This window comes from Belonocnema kinseyi, chromosome 1 (genome assembly GCF_010883055.1).
Source record: "Belonocnema kinseyi isolate 2016_QV_RU_SX_M_011 chromosome 1, B_treatae_v1, whole genome shotgun sequence".
NCBI classification, from domain to species: Eukaryota; Metazoa; Arthropoda; class Insecta; order Hymenoptera; family Cynipidae; genus Belonocnema; species Belonocnema kinseyi.
Window position 1 is genome coordinate 91,984,560 of NC_046657.1, and position 14,987 is coordinate 91,999,546.

A 14,987-nucleotide genomic window follows, 5' to 3' on the forward strand; every position below is an offset into this window, starting at 1 on the left:
GTAACCATACATACAGACATGCAGACAGACAGACACCGATGAAATTTTATGGTTTTCGGATTCTGTGAGCGCCGAAACGTAAAGATCCGTTAAAACCCAGATTGAAAATTTGGACGATTACAATGCATTCTCAGGAATGACAATGTAAAAATAATCAATGTAAACTTTCATTTTGGTTTGTCCCCATTTTTCGCAGAAAATGAAAATAATTAAAACATTACTTCAATTTCATTAACCAAATTTGACATTTAAAAAAAACTACAACATATATAATTTATCTAGAATGATGAAAGTAGCTTAAAAAAACACAATATAAGCTGCTTTTGAAATTTTCTTTTTCTTCAAAAATCCACAGTCTTAATAGAATAGGTGATAATGTTTTTTTAAATATGTTTGGAAAAAGCACTGTGAATTTTATAATATGATTTTTTACATTTTCGTTTTCGTACTTGTTACAAATGTTAAACAAATGTTTCTAATTTTTGCTACAGGTTTAAACGATTATTTATAAGACTGCTTTCGAGTTATTTCTGCATTTCGAGCATGCAGGGCTGAACCTGATTTAAATTTGCCACCTGACGTCCTTTAAATTTGGACGAATCTGTTACGAACGATTTGAGTGGTCAGTTTCTATTAGATGCGCGTGGTGAGTACATACTGCGTTGGTTTGATCAACAATAGCTATCAGGCCAAACTTCATCCAACGTACTGTACATAGCCGAACATAGCCGACAAAACCGAACAAAGGCACTCGACTTGGCGAACATAACCGAGTATTTCCGAAGCAGTCGCCAAGCCCACCACCCTGTCGAGTTGTAAGGGGACAGTGATGTGACGTAAACGACGATCCAAACAAGTATCAGCTGTGTGGCAGTCATTGTTCGTGTTCGTTTTGGCAGTCGCACAAAAATCGGAATTTCTCCCTTTTTCTCGTTTTGACGATTCTCATCTGCAAAGCGCGGCTCTCACGTGCCTCTGGGCGCATTCTGCGGCCTTCGTAGCAGGGAAACGGGGAGAACCAGGGCAAACCCAAGTCCCGAGGTTTTCCTGCCTGTGACCGTGGCTGCGTGCGTTTTTGAGCCCTAGCCCCAGTCCCACCAGCCATCCTCGGGATAATAATCGTGTGAAAAACGGGGCGGTACGTGCATAAGCCTGGCCTCGAGCGGCGAGTCGGACGACGGTGGACTCGCTCCGCCACCGCGCAAAAGGTCCCGTAGTTCTATCCCGACTACCCCACGGCCAGCGGACGAGCACCACACCAACGCAGACATGGAGAGCTATCGGTAATCATAACCCACATACCACAACATCCCATTTCAACAACACACGCCCCACCACCAACTAATTCCAATTATCCGACATCACCCCCACGAGGAAGCAAGACAAATCACCATTCCCAATTTAACAAAAATCCAAGCACCAGAGTCTAACTATACTTCGGTGATTGCGCATCACTCGATTTCCAGTAAGGTTTTCTCAACTTTTCTTTGTGTTCGGTAGGTTCGGTGTGTTCAGCCAGAATATTTATACACCTGGTTTTCAGTTTTAACACAATTGTGTTTACATATTACTTTTCTGCCTTTTTGGAGTTCGCGCGACCAGAACACTTTATTTTCTGCAAATGTCATCTACTTATTTTTATGCATTTTTCAGATATTTATGTGTCTTTTAATGTGCCCCTCTTATTGACTATTAAGTTTCGTCGATTTTAGCGCTTTTTCATTATGAGTGGCGACTGTTTATAGAACACCAAGAATAACAAGAAATTTCATTCTGTAAACAATATCTAGTTTTTTTAATTTTATCACAAGTAGTGAAATTGTATGTAAGTATCATGTGTCACAGTATCTAATGGGTATTTCAAATAATTATGAAAAAGTTGCAAACAGCTGTTTTGACACCTCAAGATTTCTATGGTGACACATAGGATGAGTAAAACCACAATATAAGCAACTATTTCCAGTTCGTCGCCAGATGACGTTAGCTGCTTTCGCTTAGTTTACTTTCGAGACGCATATAGGACATACATTTTTTTTTAATTTCTGTTAGTCGAGAATTTTTCAAAATAAGTTATAAATTTTTTTTTTTTACTAAAATCAATAATAGTGAATGTAAATGTGGTTATGTTTACTTTATTTTAATCCCTTTCGCATAATAAAACATATTTTTAACTAAACAAATTATAATTTTTTAATTTTCCTTTACTACAAAAAGAAACTTTTTTTATATATTATATGCCATTATGTCTACACTACTATCGTTTAATTTTCTCAAAATATAAAAACAGAACTTAAGATTTAAAGACATTTTCTGTATAATTTTTGTAGCTTATCAGGATAATAAAAAAGATCTATTAATTCACTAAAAGGTTCTAGTTAGATCAACGCAGAAAATCGTAAAAATATCCTTATAACTTACTCAAACCCTATGGAAATTAACCTTTAAAATAAGCCCAAGAATTTGAAAATATTTAAATTATTTGTTTACGTTAGTGTGCCCATTAGGAATGAAGATTTTTGAAGTTTTAAGGCGGTACCTTCTTTACTTTTATAATATTTAAATCAGAAAGAATGTTTCAGTTTTTGATTTTTGTGACGTAGATAGTTAAAAATAAAAAAATGTATTAAGGAATTATTCGCAAGGTTCTATTCATTTTAAATCTTGCTGGCTGCGCATGCTCGTGTCATGTGAGTACGTATTTAAAATTTTGAAACTGGTGACGCAGCGTATCAAAAATATATATACTAATGGCGGTTTTTTATATTTAAAAACAGATAATGTTAAGTAACAATGAAATTACAAAAAAATGTAGGGGCACCTGACATGTTCAGAATTCGGTGAATATTCTGCACAAGAATCAATCAACTTGTCAAATCGACCTAAAATGGACACAAAAGTGGTCCTGTATTATAAACTAACTGTGCATGGGCACGAAATTCATTCTTATAGAATATATTCAACATATCAGTACCAACTTTTTAAAAATCATGAAAAAACGTAGGGTTTTTTAAGAAAAATAAGTTTCAAAATTTGAAATTGGACTGAAAATTTATAAAATGTCTAGAATCACACAATAATAATTAGTCTAGTGCCCCTTAGATGTTTTGATCATTTCATTGTTATTTAAAATCATCTGTTGTTTAATAAAAAACGCTATCTTCAAATTATGAACATTTTTTATTATTTTTTTCATAATCAGGGAATGGTGATCTGTCTAAATTATATTTAGGAAATACGTATTTTTATTTAATTGACAGTTCAAGAGAAAAACCACAAAATAGCGTTTTAATTAAACTATTAGACTATTAGTTTTATTTAACCACTGAAACCAATACAAACAAATTTAATAATTGTTTAAGCAAATTCATTTTTTATTTAATTTTTTTCGGAATTTGAAGTATTTTAATTTATTTTCAAGTAGTTTTGAAAGAAACTTGACTTTATTAGTAATGAAATTAAAGCAACATTCTCGTTCAACGGTATTTATTAAATTTATGAACAACTACTGATTTAAAGTATTTACCAAAAAAGAAATCATCAAAATAGTTTGCAATTGTCTTCAGTTCGATGATGAATAAGGTATGTTTATCGTTTATAAAATTAATTTTGTTTAGCTATTCCATTTTTGGTTGAAAATTTATCATTTATTGCTCTAAATTAAACTATTTAGTTAAAAATATACTTATTTGTTGAAAGTTCATACTATCGAGTGGAAAATTCAAATGTTTTATAAGGACCAATTCCATTTCAGATCATGCAAATAGGTCTATTTTAGGGTGTCAGAATGGTTTGGTATTTGGGTGTATTATTCCATAGTGAAAATAAAAGAATACGTATTTCAGAGTATGAACAAACTTTATTTTTTCATTTTTTTAAATCATTCGAGGATTACCTGCAAATTCTCAAAAATGGATAGAATTTTTTGTTCGAAATGCAGTATTTTCCGAACGTGCGTAGAGGCATTCGGCATTTTATTATTTTTTTAGATTAGTTTTCGCTTGTTCAATTGATTTAAAAAAAAAAACATAATCTTCTGAACGGATTTTTCTTGAAAATGATTTGATTTCAGGAAATAGGCGTTTTAAGTTCCCATTTTATATGGGCTTTCCCACTTTCGGTCAAATCATTCTGGGTATTATGAGGTACATTATGGTACATTATGAGGCCTCTGAATGTCTGTTATATGAATAAAATAAAATAAAAATGAGACCAATCGGGAATATTGACAAAATATAGACTGTTTTTATGAAATTCTTGAGTTTGATTTTTTCAGCAACAATAAAAAAACACTTTTCAACATTTTGTTAATAAGTATATCGTAATGTGTATTGCATGTTCCCTGACTTTTGTTCTTAGGAAACCACTGCTTCACATAGAAAAAAATTATTTTTAAATAATCGTAATTTTCGAATTTTTCTCGGAAATGTAAGCAAAAATAAAAAAGGTGGGGTTTTCCAAAATATCCTCTATTTTTTTTATCAATTTTGAAACATAAAAGGAAGAGTTTCAGGAAAACTCCACCATTCATTTTATGCGGGCTAAATATTTTTGAAGCGGGAATTTTTTAAATGTATATTTTAATTTTGTCTTATAAACGATGATATGACAAAAGAAGAACATGTGTTTTTTTGTAAAACTTTTTTAGAATTAAAAACTTTTATCTAAACATTTTTTTCTACTTTTTATTGTTTCCGAGAAAAATTAGATTTTTCAAAAATATATTTTTTAATTGTGAAGATGTGATTACCAAGATTACTACATATTAAAAAATCTAAGTGGTGTTTTTAAGAAAATGCACTTTTAATAATTTAAGAAAAACGGCCGCTATATTAATGCTTTTAGGAATTAAAATTTTGTTGGTCAATTAAAGGGGCAAAAGTTCTAACGTTGACTAAATGCAGAAAATCTTGAATACCAACGCTCATTCGAAAAATACTGTATTTTGAAAGAAAGTCTGACTTCTTGAAATTTTCCATGATTTGAAATAGAATTCGGCTCAGGACTATTATGTCAATTTACAAAAGGAATTAATCGATATAATAATCGTAGTCACAATAATTAATAGTACATAAAAAGAAATTTCAGAAAAAAAACCTCTGTGAATTCATAACCTTTTCATCAATTGATCTATAGTTGCGTTGATTAATATAAGTTCACTAGGACTATAATTCAACCAAGTTTAGAATGTATTAAAAAAATTATGTCGAGTCACTTGAAGTATTCTCCCCCTATAAGAAAAAAAAATTTTTAATCCTATTTTAAAATGTACTTGTTAAATTTGTACTGTTGTGTCTATAAGCAAACTCTAAATATTAAAATACGCCTGAAACGAACGACCGTATTAATTTATGTGGCGAGATGTTAGGCTCAAATTTTCTCAAATTGCTTTAAAGTGACTGAAGTATCATTTATACCTAAAATCTGGGTTTCAGAAATTATTGGTGTAAATTTTCATTACGTTGAATAGTTTGAATGTAACGTTTAGTATAGCAACGCACCCTGCACTTTAGAGGAAACTAAATCTTTAGCACAAAAAGTTGTCTTAGCAAAAGAATTATTTTCGAACTCCATAATAATTTATGAAATCAAAATTTTACTTTCGATTACCAAATTATCCAAGCAGATTTTTTTTTTTTAATTGAAATTTAATATTTTTTTCAACTACAAGTTTCATTCTATTATGTGTTTAACAGAGCGATGCAGCAAGCCTCCAATGGCGGAGCTGTTTCATCCGGTCCACAACAAAACGGAGCGACATCGGATTCTGGTGGACCTCAAGTAAACGGGAACATATCCACAGAGACGGATGATGTGAATGGGATCAACGGCGAAGCCAGTCCATCAATAGGGCCACCGAAAGTCATGGACAAAACAAACCAAGACATCGTGCGTCTCATCGGACAGCATTTGAAGACAGTTGGTCTAGAGTACGTACTTACTATCCATTGATTTCTGTAAACTTCAAATTGTACTTTCCTTTTTCAATCTCATCGTTTCCCCTTCCTTATCATGTACATTGTATCGCAACATGACTGGATTGAAAGTATTCTTGTGGGAGCGAGTAAAATTTAGTATTTGAATATAGTTACTCCTATCTGCGTTCATATTTGAGGCTGGTCGTGGAAAAATATTGTTAGTAAATAAATAAGAAAACTTCACTTGCGCGCTTGAAAAGAATTGTGGAAAAACAGTTGGTTTTTTTAGCTTCTTGAAATTCTTAAATTCAAAAGTGTTCAAAGCTTTCCATTTTAAAGAATTAAACCTTGAAAAATCATTAATGGTCTAAATCAAACACATTTCAAGTAGAAGTCGAAATAAAAATATTGTGAATCGAATTAAGCTTATAAACATTTAACAATTTCAAACTATTAAAACTCATATTATATTTTATATAGTATTCGCATAGTATCTGTTGCTCTAAACTGTTGCTTATGAAAAGTAAATTAGTTCTATTTCCAATTCTCTAAAATAAACTGCATGCAACAAAGGTAGTTGAATGAAAAATCTGAATACAGTGCTTATTGACAACGCTTAATTTTATTTGAATCACATTCGATAAACTATGTTATTAAGGTAAACCGAACCTTTACTAGGACAACGTAAAAAGTATTTCCAATACCGGGAAAATAATAAATATCCTTGAGTATCTTTTATATTCCAACATAAATGATAAAAGTAAAAATGTTCTATTATTTTTGAAGTTCTTTTAAATTTGTCACCACTATTTATTTTTGCCCTGACAAGTTATACATTTATTCAAAAATAATCAAAAATATTCCTCAAAATGTGTGAATGAACTGCTACAAAATTTGCCATTTTTTTTTTTTTTTATTTCAAATCTTTCCGCATAACTTTTATACCATTGTGTTATTAAAATACCCTGCACTAAAAAAAAAAGTAATGTTTTCGCACATTTTTAATATGTTTAAGAATAAAATTCATAACTTCATTAGCGATTTTGCTCGATAAATTATGAATATTTTAATGTACCGCATTTGGGCAAATTTTTGGCGAAGTTGCCTAAACCGTGACGAGCTGTCGCTGACTGTATCAGTTTCGGACACTTGAACGTGAGTTGCGAAATTGCGTTTCCATTACTGAGACAATCACTTTTGCTGTGTTTTTAATTAAATGTTGCAGTATTATTTTAGTGATATATGAAAAATATTTTTTATAAGACACAACCTTGCTGTTTAATTGATTATTTATTATAAAAAAGTTGTTCGAAGTAGTTTATTGAAACCTCCAATTCTAACCTCAAAGTCTCCCAACTGCTTAGGTCAGTAATGTAATACAGTATCTAATAAATTTAATTTTTCAATAAAATTTAGTAAGTCTGCATTAAAATTAAATATTATAGATTTATATGAAATATTAATAAGATTAATATTATCGATTTATTTTTTAAAATAAATTAAGTAAATTAACTTTTCTGTTGAAAATTGATATTTTCAAATTAAAAAATATAACTGTTTTGAAAAAGAAAACTCGTATTTTTTACTTGAAAATTCAACAGTGATTGAAATTTTTTTTATTTCTTGACTGAAACATGTTTTTTTATTAACATTTGAAATATTTTCTTGAAAAATCGTCTTTTTGGTTCGAAAACATATCTTTTTAATTATAAATTACATCTTTCTTGAGTAAAAATGCAACTGTGGTTGAAAATTACTCTAGGTTGAGGCTTCAACAGTTTGATTGGAAATTCGTTTTTTTTTTTAAATTAATTCGTCTGCTTTCAATATGTAATTAAAATCTTTTTTGGTTAAAATGTCAACTAATAAATTTTTTTATGAGAATTTAACTTTTTTGGTTAACCTAATACTTCAATTTTCTAACGAATTCTTGAATTTTTAAATCAAAAAGATTAATTTTCTACCAAAAAAGATGAATTCTTATCAAAAAATATAATAGTTAATATTTCAAACGATAAATGTTTTAATTATAAATTAAACATGTTATAATTTTTTTAATAAATACGATTTTTGAGTAAAAAAAGAAAAATATTGTAACCAAATTATTAATTTTCTACCTAAATAGTATCATTTTTAACAAAATAGTTGCATTTTTCTCAAAGAAAAATGTAATTTATAATTAAAATGACAAATTTTCGAACCATAAAGACGAACTTTCATCAAAATAGATGAAATATTAATCAAAACAGATTTTTCAGTCAATAAAATTTTCAACCAAATAATAAAATTTGTATCCAAAAAATAATTTAAATTGTGTCAATACATTTTTCTGTTTATGTATTAACTTGAATTAAGATGAATTCTAATTCAAAATTTACTACCATACAGTTTAATTTGGAGTTGGAATTAGAGTTTTCAATAAACTACTATAAAACTTTTTTAAACTGCTTTTTAATGTATTCTGTAAAAAATTATAAGTAGAGGAGAGTACTCGAATATGAGATATTCTCGTGATATGAGAAAACGGGGTATCAGCTAAACTAAGAGACCCACTCTGTTGGTTCTATCACTTACTTGTAGCCCTTGAAGAAAGAGGAGTTTCGTGGCGTAGTCCATTTTTCATTGGGCTTCTAAACATTATAGGCGAACTTTTTGTGAAATCGATGGTGGTCAAGTTCTTGGAAGGGAATTCTTTAAACTCAATTTATTATTCATTAACTATGTATTTAGCAGTAAAGTTTGCCTGGAGTGATGGGGATTGAATAACTAAGTAGAAAAATATCGATAGTGTTGAAGTTTTTCATCTTACAGGTCAGACATAGTAAATGCGTAGTTGCACGGTGTGGTTCTCATAATATGAGATACCTGTGGTTTTTATAACACTGTGGCTGCGCGGGGGAATCTGGTTACGAAAGTGTTTGTGACTACTGCAAAACTAATTATATTTAAATAGCAGTAAATTTATACTTCGTAAACATAGAATAAAGTTTTTCATTAAAAATAATACTTTATTTTGCATTTTATTAGCTATTTCCTGGGGTATCTCTTATTATGAGAATAGTTTCACGAGTTTGGAACAAGCCCTTTTTTACATTTTTTGTATTCTCAGCATAAAAAAAAATGTTAATACAATTCTTTATTTAAGCCCCTTATGGCAAACTAAATTTCTTTGAAAATGACCTATACTACATTTAAATTCATTCCATAGAATTCCGACGATCACGCCAGAGTTGGTATCTCATATTTGGGTACTCTCCTCAAAATTGTGCCATTTTATTTTGATAAACCCCATTAGATTTTCCTTGTCCCAGTATTAGCTTCTTTGGTGTCCCACTTAAGGATATGTTCCAAAATTCGTGTTCCACTACACACATAAAATATCTATTTATATTAATTTACTATAAAACTACTAATGTATTTTTTGTTATAATCGATCAGATAATGTTTTAGCCACTTATTATAATGGTTTTTGTACAAACAGTTCCAATTCCCCACTTAAAAATTGTGTTTATGTGGCTTAAGTTTTCCTAACTGCCCCAGTAATGGTCGGTTTACCTTAGCACGAGTATTCAAATTGTACGAATTGAAAAACGCTAAATCATTGTGACTCACTGTTCGATAATCGGTTTTGGTCAAGTTCTCCTCAACAAACACAACAAAAAAAGGAATTCATTACACATTACAGTTACTGTCTAAAGTAACACGTTAACGTTAAAAATGACTAAATTTCCAAGTTACTCGTTACAGTTACGGTCACAGAATTTTTTTATGCAGAAACGGACACTTCATAAAAGGCTTATCTTGAGTTTTTATCAAATTCTAAGAGCAATTTGTTGCTCAAAGGTACTCGGTCGGCCAATTGGAAATAGTAAAACTATAAGCAAGTTTCACGTTTTCATTACAGTCGTACAGCTGATTTACTCATGCAAGAATCTGGCTGTCGCCTAGACCATCCGTCAGCCGCAAAATTCAGACAGCACGTCATGGACGGCGATTGGAGTAAGGCGGATCATGATCTCAACGAACTCAAGTCCTTCCTGAATGGTGCTAGCCAAAGTTTAGTGGTACGTTTTCATCTTTTGCCAGGTCGGCGAAACTTCAGGGTGGAGACTTGACCGGGAATTTAGTACTGATCGCAGAAAAATTCAAGTTTTCATTATTTTAATAATTTTAAAATTTAGGACATTTAAATTAGATAAAAATAAAACCCTTTTCTAACGTCCAATAATTAAGTTGATTTGAAGAATTCCTGAAAATAAAATCAAGAATCTAACGACCAAATTTGGACAACCACATTTGGTTGATTCTTGATTTTATTTTCAGGAATTCTTCACATCAATTAAATAATTTTTGTCAATTTAGTGAAATGATTTCTACTTCATCTAACACTCGTAGATTTTTTCCTGACTTGGAATGGAGAATTTCAGAAATAGTTATCATTTTTATTTTAGGGCAGGGAGTTTTCGCACAGAGATATAATTTCACTTGGAACAGGAAATTTTTTACATGGAACGGGAATTTTTTTTTAAAGAATTAAGTATAATTCGAATATAGAAAAAAGGAACTTGAAAGAATGCCGGTTCCAAGTGAGATTTTGTCACAATTTGAAAGGTCCTCCTTCCAAATTTTACATAAAGAAAGTACTTCAAGCAGTTTTTAGAGTAGAAGTATTATTTCAAAGAAGAAATATTGCTGAATTATAATAGAAATTTATTTTAATAGTTCGTTGCGAATTCATCTTTCTTTAGTTCAAAATGCAACTGCTAGGTTAAAAGTTAAACTTTTTTCTTACGCGTTATTTTTTTGGTTGAAGATTCATCATTTACATTTAAAATTCATCTGTGGTTGAAAATTTAACTACTTTATTTAAAATCAAGTTTTTGAACTAAAAAATTAACTATTCCAGGAGAAAATTGGACTATTTTGCTAAAACTCAATTTTTGTTTGTTAAGAATTACATTTTTATCAGAAAATTTAACTATCTATTTTTGGTTAAAAATGTTTTTTGATTTTTTGTTATATTTTCTACTTAGAAATTAAGCTATTTGTTTGGAAATTTATAAACTTTGTAAAAAATTCGCCTTTTGTGAAAAAATTATTCTTTTTGGTTGAAAATTAATCTTTTTGATAAACAATTCAACTACTCCAGTCAAAGATTCATCATTTTAGTCGAAAATTCATCAGTTTAGTTGAAAATGGATTCCTTGAAATAAAAATTTAAATGTCCATTTTGCTTGAAAATTATCGTTTTCATTGCCAGTTAATCTTCTTGTTTAAAATTTCTTCTTTTCAGTTAAAATTTCAAGCATCGTAATTAAATATTTATCATTTTGGTTGAAAATCCATCTTTTAGATTGAAATAAAATTACTTAGATGAAATTTCTACTCGTTTATTAAAAATTATTTGTTTGTTTGAAGATTCAGCATTTGAATTAGAAATTCATCTATGGTTCAGAATGTAACTACTTTGTTAAGAATCTATTATTTTAACTATAAATTTAACTTTTCCACTAGAAAATTAAACTATTTTGCTTAAAATCCGTTTTTTTAGAATATTTTTAGCAGAAAATTTATCCATTATAATTTTGGTTGAAAATGTATATTTGTTTAAAATGAAAATTCAACTATTTGGTTAAAAATTCATATTTTTTATTTGGAAATTAAACTAGTTATTTGAAAATTTATGAAATTCGTGAAAAATTCGCCTTCTTTGTAGAAAATTAATCTTTATGGTTCAAAATTCATCTTTTGGGTATCAAATTTTACTATTGCAGTTGAAGATTCATAATTTTATTTGAAAATTAATGCCTTCATAAAAATTTGAATGTCCATTTTTGGTTGAAAATGTATCTTTTCTTGTAATTAATTTTTTTGGTTGAAGATTCATCATTTTAATTAAAAATTAATTAATGAATGTTTCATAATTATAGATAAAAATGTATTTCTTGGGTTAAACATTTATTTTTGACTGAACATTTAATTATTGAATTTTTTGTTGGTAAATGTAATTTTTTAGTTGAAAATTAATCTTTTTGTTCGAAAATTCAATTACTCTAGTAACAGATTCATCTTTTTAGTTGAAAATTTATCTTTCTGGTTTGAAATTCTACTATTCCAGTTAAAGATTTACAATTTTTGTTGAAAAACATCATTTTGTTTGTAAACGTAACTATTTTTTTTAATTTCGTTATTTTGCCGAAAGTAATTTTTTTAAGGGCGTGTAATACTTAGAAAATTGTCGATTTTACCAGTTTTAGGTTCCCCCGACTTTTTTTCTAGAATAATAAATATTTTGTCTTAAAAATTTGGGAAATGACAGCGAACCTGCTAACGGACGTCCCCACACACTTTTTTGGTCTTTTTTTATCAAAAAATTTTGATATTGCTAACAACGTGCGTGTACATTTCGAGGTTATGTGTGTTACAATTCACCCGAGTGTTACTTCCAAACTACGCAATATTTTTGGCCGAAAACTTTGGACTAACAAATAAACATGGTAACTAATCCCCCGGAACTAACCTTGTTTGCAGGCAATCAAAAAAGTTTATTTCATAAATAATTTCTAGATTATCGGAAAGGCAGAGATGAAAAACTACGTAACCTCAAAATAATGCATATGCATAAAATTTGTAGTTAGAACAATAATTTTTTTTGTTATTATCCCTCAAAAAAGAGTCTGGGGACGTCCGTTATGGTATTTTATAGCATCTCCGAATTAAGTTTTTAAAAATTTTAATTTTTGTGGAAAAAAAGCCGAGAAAACTGTAAGATCACATGTCCGTAAGAATTAATTTCTATAGTTGAAGTATACGCTATTTCAAACTTATTTTTTCTTTGTGTGAAAAAGAAGTTTTTTTGTCGCATATTTAACTTTTTGTTGCAAATTTGTTTAATCTTTAATTTAAAATTATTTTGTTTTCAAAACTGAACGTGTAACTATTATGCCATTTGAATGTTTCATAATTATAGATAAAAACGTAAATTTTTCAAAACTGAATTCGGAGATGCTATAAAATATCGTAACGTACGTCCCCGGACTCTTTTTTTCAGGGATAACAAAAAAAATTATTGTGCTAAATACAAATTTTATGCATATGCATTATTTTGCGGTTACGTCGTTTTCCATGTCTGCCTTTTCGATAATCTGGAAATTATTTATGAAATAAACTTTTTTGATTGCCTGCAAACAAGGTTAGTTCCGGGAGATTAGTTACTATGTTTATTTGTAAGTCCAAAGTTTTCGGCCAAAAATATTGTGTAGTTTGGAAGCAACGCTCGGGTGAATTGTAACACACATAACCTCGAAATATACACGCACGTTGTTAGCAGTATCCAAAATTTTTTGATAAAAAAAAAACACAAAAAAAGTGTGTGGGAACGTCCGTTTGCATGTTCGCTATCATTTCCCAGATTTTGAAGGCAAAATATTTCTTATCCTAGGAAAAAAGCCGGGGAATCGAACACTGAAAAAATCGATACTATTTCCTAAGCGCTATGCAAATTAATCACATTTTGCTCAATTAAAACTTTTTTGAATTAACCTACAAAAAAGTGTGTGGGGACGTCCGTTAACATGTTCGCTATCATTTCCCAAATTTTTAAGACAAAACATTTATTATTCTAGAAAAAAAGCCGAGGGTATCTAAAACTGGTAAAATCGACAATTTTCTAAGTATCACATGCCCTTAAACATTTATTTTTGACTGAACATTTAATTATTCAATTTTTTGTTGGTAAACGTAATTTTTTAGTTGAAAATTAATCCTTTTATTCGAAAATTCAATTACTCTAGTAGCAGATTCATCTTTTTAGTTAAAAATTTATCTTTCTGGTTTGAAATTCAACTATTCCAGTTAAAGATTTACAATTTTTGTTGAAAATTCATCATTTTGTTTGAAAACTTAACTATTTTTTTTTAATTTAGTTATTTTGCCGAAAGTAATTTTTTTAACTTAAAATTTAACTTATTCCAATTGAATATTCCATATTTTTAGTTGAAAATTCGCATATTTAATTAAACATGAATGTTTTAACTTAAAATTGAATTGCTTTTGGTTGACAATTTATCCTTTTTTAGTGAATTTGTTTGTTTTAATTCAGCTATTTCAATGGAAGATTTATGGTGTTAGTTAAAAACTCATCTTTTTGGTTTTAAATTCAACTGTTACAGGAGAAATAGTCGTCAGTTATGTTGAAAATTGTACTATTTTCTTGAAAATCAGTTTTTTTGTTGTTAAAAATAAACTTTTTAAGCTAAAACTTTAACTGTTCCATTTTTTTGTAAAAAATGTATTCTTTTGCAATCTTTTTTCTGTTGTGTTGAAGAATGTTTAGAATGAACGTCATGAAGTACAATAAATTTTTGCGTTTGGCGGCAAGTATGAATATGTTACATTTAGTTGATCGGGAAAGTAGAAAAACTTGACCGGTTTGAAATTTTGCATTTTTAATGTGTTTGGACCATCTGAAGCTTTTGCCTACCCAGTAACTTATTTTGCGACGTAAATAGCAATTTTTAAATAAATTAATATGAGATGTTTTCCTTTCTGTTCTACAGGAAATGAAATTCTTATTACTGGAGCAAAAGTACCTTGAATATCTCGAAGAAGGTCTCGTGCTAGAGGCCTTACAAGTTCTTAGAAACGAACTCACACCCTTAGGACATAATACTGGTCGCGTTCATCAGCTGTCCGCGTTCATGATGTGCAGTGGTCGTGATGAACTACAAGTAAGCAATTTTATAAACACTATGCTTTTTTATGGTTATGAGAGCTTAAATATTATAAAAATTGTTTGTAATACAAGTGCGTAAACCAGGTGATCGCAACTAGTGTGATGATTTTTTTCTTGAGAATTGACGAGAATTTAAGTTTATCCGCCAAAATAAATGTGAACTTTTGTGCTCATATAGTTTTCAACGCACCTGTGCAGATTTCTAGTAACTTAGGGAATATTTTCCAATTATTAACTTAGATGCACAATCGAAGTATGTGGTACCGCAGTTGTAGGAAGAATGTCTGGTGATGCGTGGTGGAATGATGAAATTCAGGCTGCCCAAAAAGCAAAAAGAG

At 29.6% G+C, this 14,987-nt stretch overlaps 1 protein-coding gene across 2 annotated transcripts in view; it reads left to right on the top strand.

Moving 5' to 3' along the window:
- Positions 1 to 799: 799 nt before the first annotated feature.
- LOC117175271 (WD repeat-containing protein 26) overlaps positions 800 to 14,987 on the top strand; it is a 33,111-nt gene continuing 18,923 nt past the window's right edge. The window contains exons 1-4 of one of the 2 annotated variants that reach the window (XM_033365007.1): positions 800 to 1,283; positions 5,694 to 5,927; positions 9,820 to 9,979; positions 14,474 to 14,644. In XM_033365007.1, the coding sequence (XP_033220898.1) occupies positions 1,270 to 1,283; positions 5,694 to 5,927; positions 9,820 to 9,979; positions 14,474 to 14,644 (579 nt within the window). In that variant the 5' untranslated portion in view covers positions 800 to 1,269. The other variant, XM_033365065.1, reaches the window with a different exon arrangement.